General features: G+C 45.1%; 1 protein-coding gene across 1 annotated transcript in view; it reads left to right on the forward strand.

Moving 5' to 3' along the window:
- Positions 1 to 17,500, forward strand: part of cacna1ab (calcium channel, voltage-dependent, P/Q type, alpha 1A subunit, b) — a 137,780-nt gene that overhangs the window by 39,225 nt on the left and 81,055 nt on the right. Inside the window, exons 15-23 of the mRNA XM_042305507.1 lie at positions 776 to 893; positions 1,215 to 1,282; positions 2,307 to 2,413; positions 10,172 to 10,328; positions 13,315 to 13,705; positions 13,790 to 13,874; positions 14,779 to 15,083; positions 15,495 to 15,633; positions 17,158 to 17,287. Coding sequence (XP_042161441.1) covers positions 776 to 893; positions 1,215 to 1,282; positions 2,307 to 2,413; positions 10,172 to 10,328; positions 13,315 to 13,705; positions 13,790 to 13,874; positions 14,779 to 15,083; positions 15,495 to 15,633; positions 17,158 to 17,287 — 1,500 coding nt within the window. The remainder of the gene's footprint in view (positions 1 to 775; positions 894 to 1,214; positions 1,283 to 2,306; positions 2,414 to 10,171; positions 10,329 to 13,314; positions 13,706 to 13,789; positions 13,875 to 14,778; positions 15,084 to 15,494; positions 15,634 to 17,157; positions 17,288 to 17,500) is intronic.

Raw genomic sequence — 17,500 nt, forward strand, 5'->3', positions numbered from 1 at the left:
TAACCGTTTGAGGGCGCGATTAGAAACATGTACCTTTGTCATGACGTCAGCGAGCCGGTTTACAACAGGCAGAGAAATTCCACGCGACTCTGCATTACAATACCTGGTAGGTCCACTGGTCCTGCATCTCAGAACCGCTACTCACGCAGGGCCAGGATTCGCTACAGCCAGGTATCACACATGCCTACTAGAGCGAATCGGGGTACCAAACACTCCAGGATTGGGATCCCACAGGGGTTGTAGGTTCTGTCTCATACCAAACACCTGTCTAGCTCTCGGTGCTTTTGCCATGGTAGTACAGCACTCTGGTCATTGTGTTCACGTCCTGTTTCTAGATTTGATTGGCTGCTCCAGCCTCTGACTCGTAGCACTAGTTTCTTATTGTATTTAGTTCTCCTGTTGTGTTTCTCTGACTAGCTTGACTCACGTTGTGTGAACCCGCTTTGTGCGTTGATTACGTGTGTAGTAACATCTTGTATTTGTCTCCCGTGAGTGTGCGCACCTGCAAATGGCTCAACACTAGTGTTTTACTGTGCCGTGTTGTCATATGGAAACTGCGCAGATTATGACGTGTGTCATGTATGATGATCTGTGTGTGTGTGTGTGTGTGTGTGTGTGTGTGTGTGTGTGTGTGTGTGTGTGTGTGTGTGTGTGTGTGTGTGTGTGTGTGTGTGTGTGCGTGTGCGTGCGTGCGTGTGCGTGTGTGTGTGTGTGTGTGTGTGCGTGTGTGTGTGCGTGTGTGTGTGTGTGTGTGTGCGCGTGTGTGTGTGTTCAGATCCTGACGGGTGAAGACTGGAACATGGTGATGTATGATGGGATCAAGTCTCAGGGAGGAGTGAACAGTGGAATGGCCTACTCCGTCTTCTTCATAGTGCTCACACTCTTCGGCAACTGTATCCTGATGACCACGGCTCTATGCTGATACACACATAAACGCACACATACACACAGAGACACACATAAATGCATACACACACGCACACACCACACACACACACACACACATATATATATAAATGCATTACACAAACACACACATAGTACAGTTGAAGTCTCTCTATGGTGTGTGTGTGTAATGTGACACGTAAAAACACACGTACAGACATTCTAGATGAACACAAACAGAGGGAAGAGATACTCATCAGAATGTCATGGCTTGTGTCACAATGTTTCTGGAGTTGGTCCTTTCAGTTCCTTAACCCTTCTGCTCTCAGACACCCTGCTGAATGTGTTCTTAGCTATCGCCGTGGACAATCTGGCCAATGCTCAGGAGTTGACCAAGGTACTGGACCACATTATACCTTACTTTACCTCACCCGGTTATAACCTTTCTAGAACTGTACATAACCTGGCTATGACTGTACATAACCTGGCTATGACTGTACAAAACCTGGCTATAACTGTACATAACCTGGCTATGACTGTACATAACCTGGCTATAACTGTACATAACCTGGCTATAACTGTACATAACCTGGCTATGACTGTACATAACCTGGCTATGACTGTACATATCCTGGCTATGACTGTACATAACCTGGCTATAACTGTACATAACCTGGCTATAACTGTACATAACCTGGCTATGACTGTACATAACCTGGCTATAACTGTACATAACCTGGCTATGACTGTATGGGTGAAGTTATCCTTATACTCTATGCTGATCTTGGGTCAGTTTTGCGTTTTCCCCAATAACGTTAAGGTTAGGATTTGGGGATGGCAAGCTGATCTTAGTTGCACAATTCTGGTAACTTTCCCCATATTCCCAGGGTTTTCCAGGATTCCTGGGTTTCCTGCTTATGCTCTCCTAATTCCAGGAACTTTCAACAAGTATTTCTGGAAAACTAGGGAATTTTGTGAATTAAACTGTACTGTTTTACTCTTCTACTGAGCCTGCCTACCACTGACTGGACCAGGCGATAGACCTTATTCAGACATTGTTAATTGACTAATGTTCGACACCCCACTAGCTGTCAATGACAGAACACACAGACTGAATAAGGTCTATTTCATATGGCTAATGCTCTCTCTTTCTCTTTCTCGCTCTTTCTGTTGCTCTCTTTCTCTCTCTCACTTTCTTTATCTTTCTCTCTCTTTCTCTCTCTCGCTCTCTCTCTCTCTCACTTTATCTCTCTATTTATTTCTCTCCCTCTCTCCCTCTGTTTATTCCTCCCTCCCTCCCTCCCTCCCTCCCTCCCTCCCTCCCTCCCCTCCCTCCTCCCTCCCTCCCTCCCCTCCTCCCTCCCTCCCTCCCTCCCTCCCTCCCTCCCTCCCTCCCTCCCTCCCTCCCTCCCTCCCTCCAGGATGAGGAGGAGCAAGAAGAGGCAGCTAATGCCAAGACAACCCTGCAGAAGGCCAAGGAGGTGGCTGAAGTGAGTCCTCTGTCTGCCGCTAACCTCTCCATCGCTGCGTGAGTAGAGTACACATCTATCTATCTATCTATCTATCTATCTATCTATCTATCTATCTATCTATCTATCTATCTATCTATCTATCTATCTATCTATCTATCTATCTATCTATCTATCTATCTATCTATCTGTCTGTCTGTCTGTCTGTCTGTCTGTCTGTCTGTCTGTCTGTCTACAGTGCATTCAGAATGTATTCAGATCCCTTTACTTTTTCACATTTCTTACATTACAGCCTTGTTCTAAAATGGATTTTTTTTAAATAATCCTCATCAATCTACACACAACAGCCCATAATGACAAGCGAAAGCAGGTTTTTAGAATGTAAATACCTTATTTACATAAGTATTCAGACCCTTTGCTATGAGACTCGAAATTGAGATCAGGTGCATCCTGTTTCCATTGATCATCCTTGATGTTTCTACAACTTGATTGGAGTCCACCTGTGGTAAATTCAATTGATTGGACATGATATGGAAAGGTGCACACCTGTCTATATAAGGTCCCACAGTGCATGTCAGAGCAAAAAAAACAAGCCGTGAGGTCAAAGGAATTTTCCGTAGAGCTCCGAGACAGGATAGTGTCGAGGCACAGATCTGGGGAAGGGTACCAAACAATTTCTGCAGCAATGAAGGTCCCCAAGAACACAGTGGCCTCCATCATTCTTAAATGGAAGAAGTTTAGAACCACCAAGAGTCTTCCTAGAGCTGGCCCCCCGGGAAAACTGAGCGATCGGAGGAGAAGGGCCTTGGTCAGGGAGGTGACCAAGAACCCGATGTTCACTCTGACAGAGCTCCAGAGTTCCTCTGTGGAGATGGGAGAACTTTCCAGAAGGACAACCATCTCTGCAGCACTCCACCAATCAGGCCTTCATGGTAGAGTGGCCAGATGGAAGCCACTCCTCAGTGAAAGACATAACAGACTGTTTGGAGTTTGCCAAAATGCACCTAAAGGACTCTCAGACCATGGCAAACAAGATTCTCTGTTCTGATGAAACCAAGATTGAACTCTTTGGCCTCAATGCCAAGCGCCACGTCTGGAGGAAACCTGGCACCATCCCCACGGTGAAGCATGGGAGACTAGTGAGGATCGAGGGAAAGATGAACGGAGCAAATTACAGAGAGATCCTTGATGAAAATCTGTTCCAGGGGGCTCAGGACCTCAGACTGGGGCGAAGTTTCACCTTCCAACAGCACAACAACCCTAAGCACACGCAGGAGTGGCTTCAGGGCAAGTCTCTGACTGTCCTTGAGGGACCCAGCCAGAGCCCGGACTTGAACCTGATCGAACATCTCTGGAGAGACCTGAAAATAGCGGTGCAGCTTTTGCAGAGGGGATCTGCAGAGATTAATGGGAGAAACTCCCCAAATACAGGTGTGCCAAACTTCATTCCCAAGAAGACCCAAACATCATTCCCAAGAAGACTCAAACGTCATTCCCAAGAAGACCCAAACTTCATTCCCAAGAAGACCCAAACTTCATTCCCAAGAAGACCCAAACTTCATTCCCAAGAAGACCCAAACGTCATACCCAAGAAGACTCAAGGCTGTAATCGTTGCCAAAGGTGCTTCAACAAAGTACTGAGTAAAGGGTCTGAATACTTATGTAAATGTGATATTTGCGTTTTTTTTATACATTTGCAAAATGGCTGTAATGTAACAAAATGTGGAAAAAGTGAAGGGGTCTGAATACTTTTTGAATGCACCGTATCTATCTATCTATCTATCTATCTATCTATCTATCTATCTATCTATCTATCTATCTATCTATCTATCTATCTATCTATCTATCTATCTATCTATCTATCTATCTATCTATCTATCTATCTATCTATCTATCTATCTATCTATCTATCTATCTATCTATCTATCTATATTCTATCTATCTATCTATCTATCTATCTATCTATCTATCTATCTATCTATATCTATACTTTATCATCTATACTATATTATATACATCTATCTATCCATATTCTATCTATATTCTATCTATATTATATCTATCTGCCTGTTGCTAGATCTGTGGTTATTTCAGTTGTGTCACATATGAAGGCAAATATACTGATACACTGGAAACAGTTGCTACTGTACACACACACACACACACACACACACACACACACACACACACACACACACACAGTACATCAGTACTCAGTCTAATGTACACTCCAACACTCTACTCAATCCGACCAACACACACTTCAAGACTCAATCTGGCGCTCACTCCATCTCCCACTCGACCTAAATCTCCATAGCCACTGACCTAGGCTTCTTCAACTTTAATCACAGTCATCATCAAGAGAGGTACAAGGTTAAATACACTACAGTAATTATGAGAAGGAGGTTAAATACACTATACTAGTTATGAGAAGGAGGTTAAATACACTATACTAGTTATGAGAAGGAAGCATAGTTAAATATACTAGTTTGAGCTTTGAGGAGTGGCAAGGTCCCATAAAAAAAACGTACGAAGCATCATCAAATTTGACAGTGAGTGAGTGCACTAAAACGTAATTCCACCCTAATTCCATTCAGAGTCAATGGAAACGAGCTAAGTGGCTACGCGGCAACGCTAGCGGGCAAAGACAGACTACAGCCAGAAGAATGGCATCTTCTTATCATCAAAGACAGTGACAGGAAAAGGAAATAGTTTCTACTGAAATTCTGTGGCCCTTTGAAATGTTTGATGTGCCCTTTTGTGTGTGTGTGTGTTCCATTGTCTTCTGTTTCTGCAAGGAGAAGCAGATTTTACATAAGCCCCTCCAGGCCTTTATGAAAAGTCCTTACCCGGTACTCTGCGCCTGTCTTAGTGGTTTTTTCCACGGAGAACAATAGGTTTAGTCATGTCTTAGAGGACGTAGGGGATGGGACTGAGGAGCAAGAGTGTGTGTACATTTCCCTCTTATACATTAACAATACTGTATTAAGATACTGTTTATCAAGACTTCATGTTACACAATATGACAGGCTGCATTTACACAGGCAGCCCAATTGTGATCTTTTGACCAATCAGATCAGCTCTTTTGGGCAAAAGATTAGACTTGGGCTGCCCTGTGTAAATGCAGCCATAGACACACACATTCAAGGTGCCATATATCAGATGCTAATGCCTTTGACTTGGTGGTGGTGATTTAAACAGAGGCACAAACACATTAGTCCAACAACAAACCCCTCCAAACACTCTTCTAAATGTTGTCATAGGACCAGTATCGCAATACTACGACACCTGATTTTCCACGGCAGGAAGGAAAACAGAAAGCAGACTAAACTCTTTGGTCCTGTAAAATATAGTGTGGTATAGAAACATGTGACTCTGGGTGACATCGTAAGGCTGTTTGTTTCCAACAGGAGAAACTTACATTTGTTTTACCAAATTTCTATCCGCATGTTAAATGTGCAACCAGAGGGAAAACAACTCTAGACCACCTTTACTCCACACAGAGAGACGCGTACAAAGCTCTCCCTCTCCCTCTATTTGGCAAATCTGACCATAATTCCACCCTCCTGATTCCTGCTTACGAGCAAAAATTAAAGCAGGAAGCACCAGTGACTCGGTCAATAAAAAAGTGGTCAGATGAAGCAGATGCAAAGCAACAGGACTGTTTTGCTCCACAGACTGGAATATGTTCCAGGATTCTTCCGATGACATTAAGGAGTACAACACATCAGTCACTGGCTACCTCAATAAGTGCATCGATGACGTCGTCCCCACAGTGACCGTACGTACACACCCCAACCAGAACACATGGATTACAGGCAACATCCGCACGGAGCTAAAGGCTAAAGCTGCCACTTTCAAGGAGCGGGACTCTAACCCGGAAGCTTATAAGAATTCCCGCTATGTCCTCTGACAAACCATCCAATAAGCAAAGTGTCAATACAGGACGTACTACACCGGCTCCGACGCTCGTTGGATGTGGCAGGGCTTGAAAACCATTACAGACTACAAAGGGAAGCACAGCCTAGAGCTGCCCAGTAACACGAGCCTATCAGACTAGCTAAACTACTTCTATGCTCGCTTCGAGGGAAATAACACTGAAACATGCATGAGAGCACCAGCTGTTCTGGACGATTGTGTGATCATGTCCCCCGCAGCCAACGTGAGTAAGACCTTTAAACAGGTCAACATTCATAAGGCTGCAGGGCCAGACGGATTACCAGGATGTGTACTGCGAGCATGCACTGACCAACTGGCAAGTGTCTTTACTGACATTTTCAACCTCTCCCTGTCCGAGTCTATAATACCAAAATATTTTAAGCCGAACACCATAGGCTCTGTGCCCAAGAACACTAAGGTAACCAGCCTAAATGACTACTGACCCGTAGCACTCTGTAGCCATGAAGTGCTTTGAAAGGCTGGTCATGGCTCACATCAACACCTTTATCCCAGAAACCATAGACCCACTACAATTTGCATAACACCCTAACAGATCCAGAGATTATGCAATCTCTATTGCACTCCACACTGCCCTTTCTGGACCACCTGGACAAAAGGAACACCTATGTGAGAATGCTATTCATTGACTACAGCTCAGTGTTCAACACCATAGTGCCCTCAAAGCTCATCACTAAGCTAAGGACCCTGGGACTAAACACCTCCCTCTGCAGCTGGATCCTGAACTTCCTGATGGGCCGGCCCCAGGTGGTAAGGGTAGGTAACAACACATCCGCCACACTGATCCTCAACACAGGGGCCCCTCAGAGGGGTACATGCTCAGTCCCCTCCTGTACTCCCTGTTCACTCATGACTGTGTGGCCAGGCACGACTCCAACACCATCATTAAGTTTGCCGATGACACAACAGTTGTAGGCCTGATCACCAACAACGACGAGACAGCCTATAGGGAGGAGGTCAGAGGCCTGGCCGTGTGGTGCCAGGACAACAACCTCTCCCTCAACGTGATCAAGACAAAGGAGATGATTGAGGACTACAGGAAAGGAGGACTGAGCATGCCCAATTCTCATCGACGGGCTGAAGTAGAGCAGGTTGAGAGTTTCAAGTTCCTTGATGTCCACATCACCAACCATCTAACATGGTCCAAGCACACCAAGACAGTCGTGAAGAGGGCACGACAAAACCTCTTCCCCATCTAAAGACCGAAAAGATTTGGCATGGGTCCTCAGATGCTCAAAAGGTTCTACAGCTGCACCATCGAGAGCACCCTGACTGGTTGCATCACTGCCTGGTATGGCAACTGCTCGGCCTTCGACCGCAAGGCACTACAGAGGGTAGTGTTTACGGCCCAGTACGTCACTGGGGCCAAGCTTCCTGCCATCCAGGACCTATATACCAGGCGGTGTCAGAGGAAGGCCATAAAAATTGTCAAAGACTCCAGCCACCCGAGTCATAGACTGTTCTCTCTGCTACCGCATGGTAAACAGTACCGGAGTGCCAAGTCTAGATCCAAGAGGCTTCTAAACAGCTTCTACCCCCAATCCATAAGACTCCTGAATATCTAATCAAATGGCTACCCAGACTATTTGCATTGCTGCTGCTACTCTCTGTTATTATCTATGCATAGTCACTCTACCTACATGTGCATATGGGGCGGCAGGTAGCCTAGTGGTTAGAGCGTTGGAGAGGTTGCAAGATCTAATCCCCGAGCTGACAAGGTACACATCTGTCGTTCTGCCCCTGAACAAGGCAGTTAACCCACTGTTCCTAGGACGTCATTAAAAATAAGCATTTGTTCCTCACTGACTTGCCTAGTTAAATAAAGAAAAAAGTACCTTGACTAACCAGTGCCCCTGCACACTGCTCTTTAACTACTTGTAACTTTTATTTCTTATTCATATTTTTTTAAACTGCATTGTTGGTTAGGGGCTCGTAAGTAAGCGTTTCACTGTTGTATTCGGCGCATGTGACTAATGAAATGTCATTTGGTTTGAAGTCGCTTTATGTTGTGTCTTCTTGTGAGACTGGTATCATGACAACCCTAGTCTAAACGTTGTCTAAAGGTTATTTAAACATGGAAAGGCTGTTTTTATACACGCCACCTACTGGTAACTAACCCTCCTCCAAACCAACCCTCCCCTTCTTCCTACACGAACACACTAACTCACTCTTCTAAACGTTGTCTAAAGGTTGTCTGAAGGTTCTGTAAATGTTCTGAGAAGGTTTACCACATCTTCTTACACTAACTGCCAGGACTCACTCTTTCACTCCTGTGAATGTTGTATATAGTAGAGGTGGAGGGAGGACATTGTTTTTATTCGATTCACCTTCCTAACACCCCTATTTCTCATGACACTAACAACACTCTGAGCACACTCACTCTTCTCAACGTTGTGCAAACGTTGTGGACAGAAAGAAAAAAAGGAAATGTTGTGAGAAGGTTGTATATAAACGTTGTGTACGGTAGAAGTGGTGGGAGGAAGGTTGTGGCGGCGTTGTTTTTATGTCGGCTGTGTCGCTCCCTCCCTCCTTGTCTCCTCTTCAGAGTGACAGTAACAAAAACTGAGCGTATCGATGCCACAGAGAATGTGCTTGACTGGTATTTACTCGTTTATCTCATTTTACGCTTTACTTTTTTATTTTTTACTTTTTATTTGATCCTTTCCTCATCCATCCTTTTCTGATGTTGTTTTTCCTTTATTTTTTAAGTTTGTGTCGTTCTTTTGTTAGTGTCGTTTTTTCAGTCTGTCTTTCCGTGCTGTTTCATGATTTAGGGTTGCAACATTCTAAAAACCTCCGGGGATAAAACATACATATATTTGAACATTTCCAGTTGGAATATTCCAGTTGGGGTTTCTGGAAAACCTGGGAACTTTGGGAACGTTTTTGGGTTTTGCCAATCCTAATTCCTGATCCTTGTTTTGGTGTTTGTTTGTTCACCTCTGGCTGGCTGTCATTTTGTTAGTAGGTGTGATAAGCTGGCTAGCTGGGGTTGTTGGGGTCAATTCCAGTTTCAATTCAGTAGATTCAAAAGGATGAATTGAAATGTCATATTTGAATTGAAAACTGACCATTCTTTTCTATGAGGATTTGTCATCATTCACGTCTAGAATGATCCGAAATATCTGAATCGTTGGAGGTAAGAGGTGTTAGTGAGGTACTCGAGGGGAAGTACAGGAGGGGTCATTTGGGAGGGGGGTGGGGGTGCAGTTGAGGGGGGGCTGAAGGCTGTAACACATTTCACCCCCTACCTTCTCAAAAGTCCATGGCTATGTCTTCGTCTCTGTCTTCGTCTCTGTCTTTGTCTCTGTCTTTGTCTCGCAAGAAGGGAATCGTTTGTATACATTGAAACAAACTGTTTGAGATTTTGTTGATATAATGTTTGTAAAATAATGTGGTTACAAATTCAACAAACAAAAAGGCTCATTCAACAAAATCTTGTAATAAACAATTTATGTGTAAAAACTACCTTAATTTGAGGTATCTGTCAATGTTTTGGCACTTCCATCATAATCATCTTCACCACCATCATCATCGTAATCATCATCATCATCACAGCAACCTCTGCAGTGTATTCCTATGTGGGCTACAAGGACTCTTCTCACTGGCTGTCTGTCTGCTGTTGGGTCTATGACATCATCGCTTAGGGGGGCTGGGAGAAAAAAACGTCTAGTTATCTCTTCTATCTCGTCTAGCAACATTCACAACTGATCCCCTTCTCCTCTCTTCTTTCTTATCCCTATCTTCCTCTCCGTATCTTCTTCTTCTACACTTCCCTCTCTCTCTCTCTCTCTCTCTCTCTCTCTCTCTCTCTTTCTTTCTTTCTTCCTTATTTTCTTTCTTTTTTTCTCTCCCCACAGTAAGGAGCAGCAGAAGAATAATAAGGCTGGTGGTAAATCTGTGTGGGAACAGAGGACCAGTGAGATAAGGAGACAGAACCTGATGACCAGCAGAGAGGCCCTGTACAACGAGATGGACACGGAGGACTGGAAGGTCAGGGGAGAGGGGGAGGGAGAGGTGAGAGACACAGAACACTGGAAGGTCATAGGAGAAGAGGAGGGAGAGGTGAGAGATACAGAACACTGGAAGATCAGGGGAGAGGGGGAGGGAGAGGTGAGAGATACAGAACACTGGAAGGTCAGAGGAGAAGAGGAGGGAGAGGTGAGAGATACAGAACACTGGAAGGTCAGGGGAGAAGAGGAGGGAGAGGTGAGAGATGAGAGATAGAACACTGGAAGGTCAGGGGAGAAGAGGAGGGAGAGGTGAGAGATACAGAACACTGGAAGGTCAGGGGAGAAGAGGAGGGAGAGGTGAGAGATACAGAACACTGGAAGGTCAGAACACTGGAAGGTCAGGGGAGAAGAGGAGGGAGAGGTGAGAGATACAGAACACTGGAAGGTCAGGGGAGAAGAGGAAGGTCAGGGGAGAAGAGGAGGGAGAGGTGAGAGATACAGAACACTGGAAGGTCAGAGGAGAAGAGGAGGGAGAGGTGAGAGATACAGAACACTGGAAGGTCAGGGGAGAAGAGGAGGGAGAGATACAGAACACTGGAAGGTCAGGGGAGAAGAGGAGGGAGAGGTGAGTGAGACAATAAAACTGGGACACAACACAGTCCTTTTTTACTGTCTAGTTATGCATGTCAGTACAGTGTAACTTCAACAGTAACTAATCGTACAGTGTAAACGTAGTGTAAAAATAGTAACTGAGATTGTAGTACTGTACTGAATGATTACACAGTAATAACGACACTGTAGTGTAAAATGTTACCCATAGAGCCTCAGATAAACTTATATTGTGTATATACACTACCGGTCAAAAGTTATATAACACCTACTCATTCAAGGGTTTTTCTTTATTTTTACTATTTTTACATTGTAGAATAATAGTGAAGACATCGACACTATGAAATAACACACATGGAATCATGTAGTAAAAAAAGTGTTAAACTAATCAAAATATATTTAATATTTGAGATTCTTCAAATAGCCCCCCTTTGCCTTGATGACAGCAGGAGTCAACTGTGTGTGTATATATAGTAGTTCAGCAAACCTGAGATTTATGGTTCATAATGGTCGCCGTATTGGTGCCTATGGATTATAATGAACCCCATATTGGTGCCTATGGTTTATAATGAACCCCATATTGGTGCCTATGTTTTATAATGAACCCCATATTGGTGCCTATGGTTTATAATGAACCCCATATTGGTGCCTATGGTTTATAATGAACCCCATATTGGTGCCTATGGTTTATAATGAACCCCATATTGGTGCCTATAGTTTATAATGAACCCCATATTGGTGCCTATGTTTATAATGAACCCCATATTGGTGCCTATGTTTTATAATGAACCCCATATTGGTGCCTATGGTTTATAATGAACCCCATATTGGTGCCTATGGTTTATAATGAACCCCATATTGGTGCCTATGGTTTATAATGAACCCCATGTTGGTGCCTATGGTTTATAATGAACACCATGTTGGTGCCTATGGTTTATAATGAACACCATGTTGGTGCCTATGGTTTATAATGAACCCCATATTGGTGCCTATGGTTTATAATGAACACCATGTTGGTGCCTATGGTTTATAATGGGCACCATATTGGTGCCTATGGTTTATAATGGACACCATATTAGTGCCGATGGTTTATAATGAACACCACATTGGTGCCTATGGTTTATAATGAACACCATATTGGTGCCTATGGTTTATAATGGACACCATGTTGGTGCCTATGGTTTATAATGGACACCATGTTGGTGCCTATGGTTTATAATGGACCCCATGTTGGTGCCTATGGTTTATAATGGACACCATGTTGGTGCCTATGGTTTATAATGGACACCATGTTGGTGCCTATGGTTTATAATGGACCCCATGTTGGTGCCTATGGTTTATAATGGACACCATGTTGGTGCCTATGGTTTATAATGGACACCATGTTGGTGCCTATGGTTTATAATGGACACCATGTTGGTGCCTATGGTTTATAATGGACCCCATGTTGGTGCCTATGGTTTATAATGGACACCATGTTGGTGCCTATGGTTTATAATGGACACCATGTTGGTGCCTATGGTTTATAATGGACCCCATGTTGGTGCCTATGGTTTATAATGGACACCATGTTGGTGCCTATGGTTGCAAAGGGAGGATATATTACTGGAACTTTAGAATTTTGCCGGTAAACTACCAGAATTTCTGTGTGGCCTTATCACATGTAAAATATATCGAATAATCAAATAAGATGATTTGAAAATAAAAAATGGAATGACTAAACTGTAAAACATTGTCCTAAAAATAAAGAATCAACTTAGCGAATACCACTGGTGTTTAATATGAGTTTCAGCATAATATATCATTTCTATATTTCTTTACACTTTTATTTATTTTACTGTGTCAGTATTTCAACGTTGTAAATGTTCTGCCTCCAAACTGGTGGCTGTTGTGAAAAAAGTCAACAGTTGGAAGAGTTGCAGAGTAAATTGAAAATAACGCTGTGGTTGATTAAATGCTTTTTCCATTAACTAGGCTATTTTCTCTTCAACCATATGGTCTATCCACTAGAAACTTATGGACAATATGTGAATACATTTTTTATTATGTTATTCAGGTCTGAATGACCAAAGTTACCATAGATTGCCATAGATTACCTGTTAATTACCAAAATTACAGACGATTCCGGTAACTTTGGTAAATTACTGGTAGCTATTGGTGCCAAAAATGTCCCACTAGTTACATCCACAATTAGAACCTTTGGTGAAAAAATGGCGGACTGTTTGCTAAACTCTGTATATCTCTGGTTCTAGGAGTAGGGCTCAGGAAAGGAGAAAGGATTTGAGTTAGAAGAGATTAAACTTTTCTTTATTTATGGAAGAATCTTAATTTGAGGTCCACATGTTAGGATTCTGCCCTTGTTGTTTGCCTATATAAAGTAACTTATTGATCCCGTTTCACAAGATAACATCATTACCATCCTTAACCCCCTCCCTCCCCAGGTGTCATACCCCCATCGTGCGGGGGACATGAAGACCCACCTGGACCGTCCGCTGGTGGTCAACCCCCAGGACAACCGCAACAACAACACCAACAAGACCCGGCCCGGAGAGCCCCCTCTAGACCCGCAGGACACCCTGGGCCAGCAGAGGGCTGAAGAATACATCAGACGCCAGGCCTGCTACCATCAGAGGAACAGGGGGAGTGAACCAAGGGGGGGTAGTGGCCCAGAGAGAGAGGCCCGTCTGGGGCACGGGGGGAGCAGATTGTCCCTGCAGACGCTGGAGGGTATTGAAGAAAGAAGGGAACATGGAAGGAGATGTAGGCATAAAGAAGGGAAGGAGGGGAGGAGTGTGTCACCGCATTATAGCGAGGGAGGAGTGGGGGATGAGAAGAGGAGGCACAGGAGGGTTAGGAGGGAGGGGGAGGAGGGAGGGAGAAGGCATAAGTGTAAGGGGACAGAAGGGGTAGTGGTAGGGGAGGGGGGTGAGGTAGAGGGGGAGGGGAGGAGGCCGAGGCGTCATCGGCATGGAGAGAGGAGCCGACAGCATCGAGTTAGAAAGTGAGTGACAGAGGATCCGTGTGTCTGTGTCTGAATCTGTCAATATCAAACCTAATGTTTCCTTTGGGGATCAAAAGTATATACACTACCTTTCAAAAGTTTGGGGTCACTTACAAATGTCCTTGTTTTCCATGAAAACATACATGAAATGAGGTGCAAAATGAATAGGACATATAGTCAAGACGTTGACAAGGTTATAAATAATGATTTTTAATTGAAATAATAATTGTGTCCTTCAAACTTTGCTTTTGTCAAAGAATCTTCCATTTGCAGCAATTACAGCCTTGCAGACCTTTGGCATTCTAGTTGTCAGTTTGTTGAGGTAATCTGAAGAGATTTCACCCCATGCATCCTGAAGCTCCTCCCACAAGTTGGATTGGCTTGATGGGCACTTCTTATGTACCATACGGTCAAGCTGCTCCCACAACAGCTCAATAGGGTTGAGATCCGGTGACTGTGCTGGCCACTCCCTTATAGACAGAATACCAGCTGACGGCTTCTTCCCTAAATAGTTCTTGCATAGTTTGGAGCTGTGCTTTGAGTCATTGTCTATTGTCTGTACGCCTATGTAGATATTCCATTAAAAATCTGCCTTTTCCAACATTAACAATGTCTACACTGTATTTCTGATCTATTTTATTTTAATGAACATTTTTTTTTTGCTTTTCTTTAAAAAGATAAAGACATTTCTAAGTGACCCCAAAATGTTGAACGGTAGTGAAGATTGCTATTGATTTGTCGAAGCCAGTGTCCTGTAGTGTATGACATTAAATGAGCAGCATAGTAACTATGTTTTTGCAAGATGTCACTGTCCTTGTGCCTGCCTCCCCCAAACTCTACCCCCTCTCACTCTTCCTCTCTTCCCCACTCCCTCCCTCTCCTCCCACCCCCATCCCTCCGTCAGAGACCACCACTGCAGTGGCCCCAACCTCTCCACCGCTCGGCCCATCCTCAGACAGGACAGTCAGTACAGGGAAGACCTAGACAACCTCCTCAACAACAGCAAACTACACGACCACACCCTCCACCCGCTGCCCCCAGACCACCCTGACCTTGTGAATAACCTCCTGAACCGCAGTGTGACAGCAGACACACACCACCATAGTATGGACAGTCTAATTCTGACCAGTATGGCCAAGCCGGGTCATACGGTCGTGGATATGATGCCTCCTGTCTATCCATATCCCTCCACCAATGCCATCCTGCAAGGTGGGTGGGTGTGTGTGGGGGGGAAGGCGGGGTGTGTGTGTGTGTGTGTGTGAGTTTATGTATGGGTGGTGAATGTAGTATTTTGGATCATTCTAATACTTTGACACTCTCTCTTGACTCTCTTCAACTCTCTCTCTCTTCATCTCTCTCTCTCTCTCTCTCTTCATCTCTCTCTCTCTCTCTCGCTCTCTCTCTCTCTTCATCTCTCTCTCTCTTCATCTCTCTCTCTTCATCTCTCTCTCTCTTCATCTCTCTCTCTCTCATCTCTCTCTCTCTCTCTCTCTCTCTCTCTCTCTCTCATCTCTCTCTCTCTTCATCTCTCTCTCTCTCTTCATCTCTCTCTCTCTCTCTCTCTCTCTCTCTTCATCTCTCTCTCTCTCGCTCTCTCCTTTTTTCCTCTCTTCATCTCAGTGAACAAGAATGCTAACACAGACCAAAAAAAGAAGGATGAGGAGAAGAAGGAGGAAGAGGAGGATGAAGGGGGCGATGAAGATGGTCCCAAACCAATGCCCCCGTTCAGCTCCTGTTTCATACTGTCCACCACCAACCCGTGAGTGTGTGTGTGTGTGTGTACGTGGGTGTTGTACACTATATATACAAAAGTATGTGGACACTCCTTCAAATGAGTGGATTCAGCCATTTCAGCCAGACTCGTTGCTGACAGGTGTATAAAATCGACTGCCGAGTACTGAAGCACGTAGAGCATAACAATAGTCTGTCCTCGGTATCAACTCTCACTACCAAGTTCCAAACTGCCTCTGGAAGCAACGTCAGCACAATAACTGTTCGTCAGGAGCTTCATGAAATGTGTTTCCATGGCCGAACAAGCCTAAGATCACCACGCGCAATGCCAAGCGTCGGCTGGGCTGGAGTGGTGTCCCCTAACCCGAGCCTCCCTAACCCGACAAACCCTCCCTAACCCGGACATCCCAGCCGGACAAACCCCCCTCCCGGACCATGCCTCCCCTAACCCGGACAACGCCTCCCGGACAACGCCTAACCCGGACAAACCCTCCCGGACAAACCCCCCTAACCCGGACAAACCCTCCCCTAACCCAGACAAACCCTCCCCTAACCCGGACAACGCCCCCTAACCCGGACAACGCCTCCCGCTAACCCGGACGCCTCCCTAACCCGGACAACGCCTCCCTAACCCGGACAACGCCTCCCTAACCCGGACAACGCCTCCCTAACCCGGACAACGCCTCCCTAACCCGGACAACGCCTCCCCTAGACAAACCCTCCCTAACCCGGACAACGCCTCCCTAACCCGCCTCCCTAACCCAGACAACGCCGCCTCCCCGGACAACGCCTCCCTAACCCGGACAACGCGGATCTGTAGTGATGCCTTTAGCACTGCGATGCAGTGCCTTAGACCACTGCACCACTCGGGACGCTGTGAAGGGATATCTTAATGCAACAGCATACATTCTAGTCGATTCTGTGCTTCCAACTTTGTGGCAACAGTTTGGGGATGGCCCTTTCCTGTTTCATCATGACAATGCCCCTGTGCGCAAAGTGTTGTCCATACAGAAATGGTTTGTTGAGATCGGTATGGAAGAACTTAACTGGCCTGCACAGAGCCCTGACCTCAACCCCATCGAACACCTTTGGGATGAATTGGAACGGCGACTGCAAGCCAGGCCTAATCGCCCAAAATCAGTGCCCGACCTCACTAATGCTCTTGTGGCTGAATGGAAGCAAGTCCCCTGCAGCAATGTTCCAACATCCAGTAGCAGCAAAGAGGGAACCAACTCCATATTAATGCCCATGATTTTGGAATGAGATGTTCGAGTAGAAGTCCACCTACTTTTGGTCATATGGTGTATGTGTGATAGAGAGAGAAGTTATGTTCCATTCAGGAAACGGAAGAGGGGAGTTCCAGTCCAAACATAACCACACAGAACGGAGCACAGACCAAGTTCCCGGATGCGTAGTCCATTTGGTCAAATGTTGGAACATGCAAGGAGCCCCATGATTCCTGGAAAAATAAGACAGAGTAACAAGCTAGCTACACAAACTATTGAAACAGCATCACTTTGTGGGTGCGTTGTATTGTGTGTGTGTGTTGCAGGTTCCGTAGGTGCTGCCACTACATCCTGACCAGGAAGTACTTTGAGTTCAGTATCCTGTCTGTGATCGCAATGAGCAGCATCGCCCTGGCTGCAGAGGACCCTGTCTGGCCTGAGTCACCAAGCAACCAAGTGAGACAACACACATCTTTCTGTTTCTCTCCTGTGCTTGTCTTTCTATCCAGCTGTCTCTGTTGGTCTTTCCACTCGTGTTGTGTGTGTATATTTCTCTGAATTGCCTCTCAACAACATGAGACAACACCTCTGCACTTGTCTGTCTGTCTTTGTATCTCTGTCTGTGTTTTCACCAACGTGAGACACCTCTACGCCTGCCTCGCTCACTCT

Source organism: Oncorhynchus tshawytscha, linkage group LG02 (genome assembly GCF_018296145.1).
Source record: "Oncorhynchus tshawytscha isolate Ot180627B linkage group LG02, Otsh_v2.0, whole genome shotgun sequence".
NCBI lineage: Eukaryota > Metazoa > Chordata > Actinopteri > Salmoniformes > Salmonidae > Oncorhynchus > Oncorhynchus tshawytscha.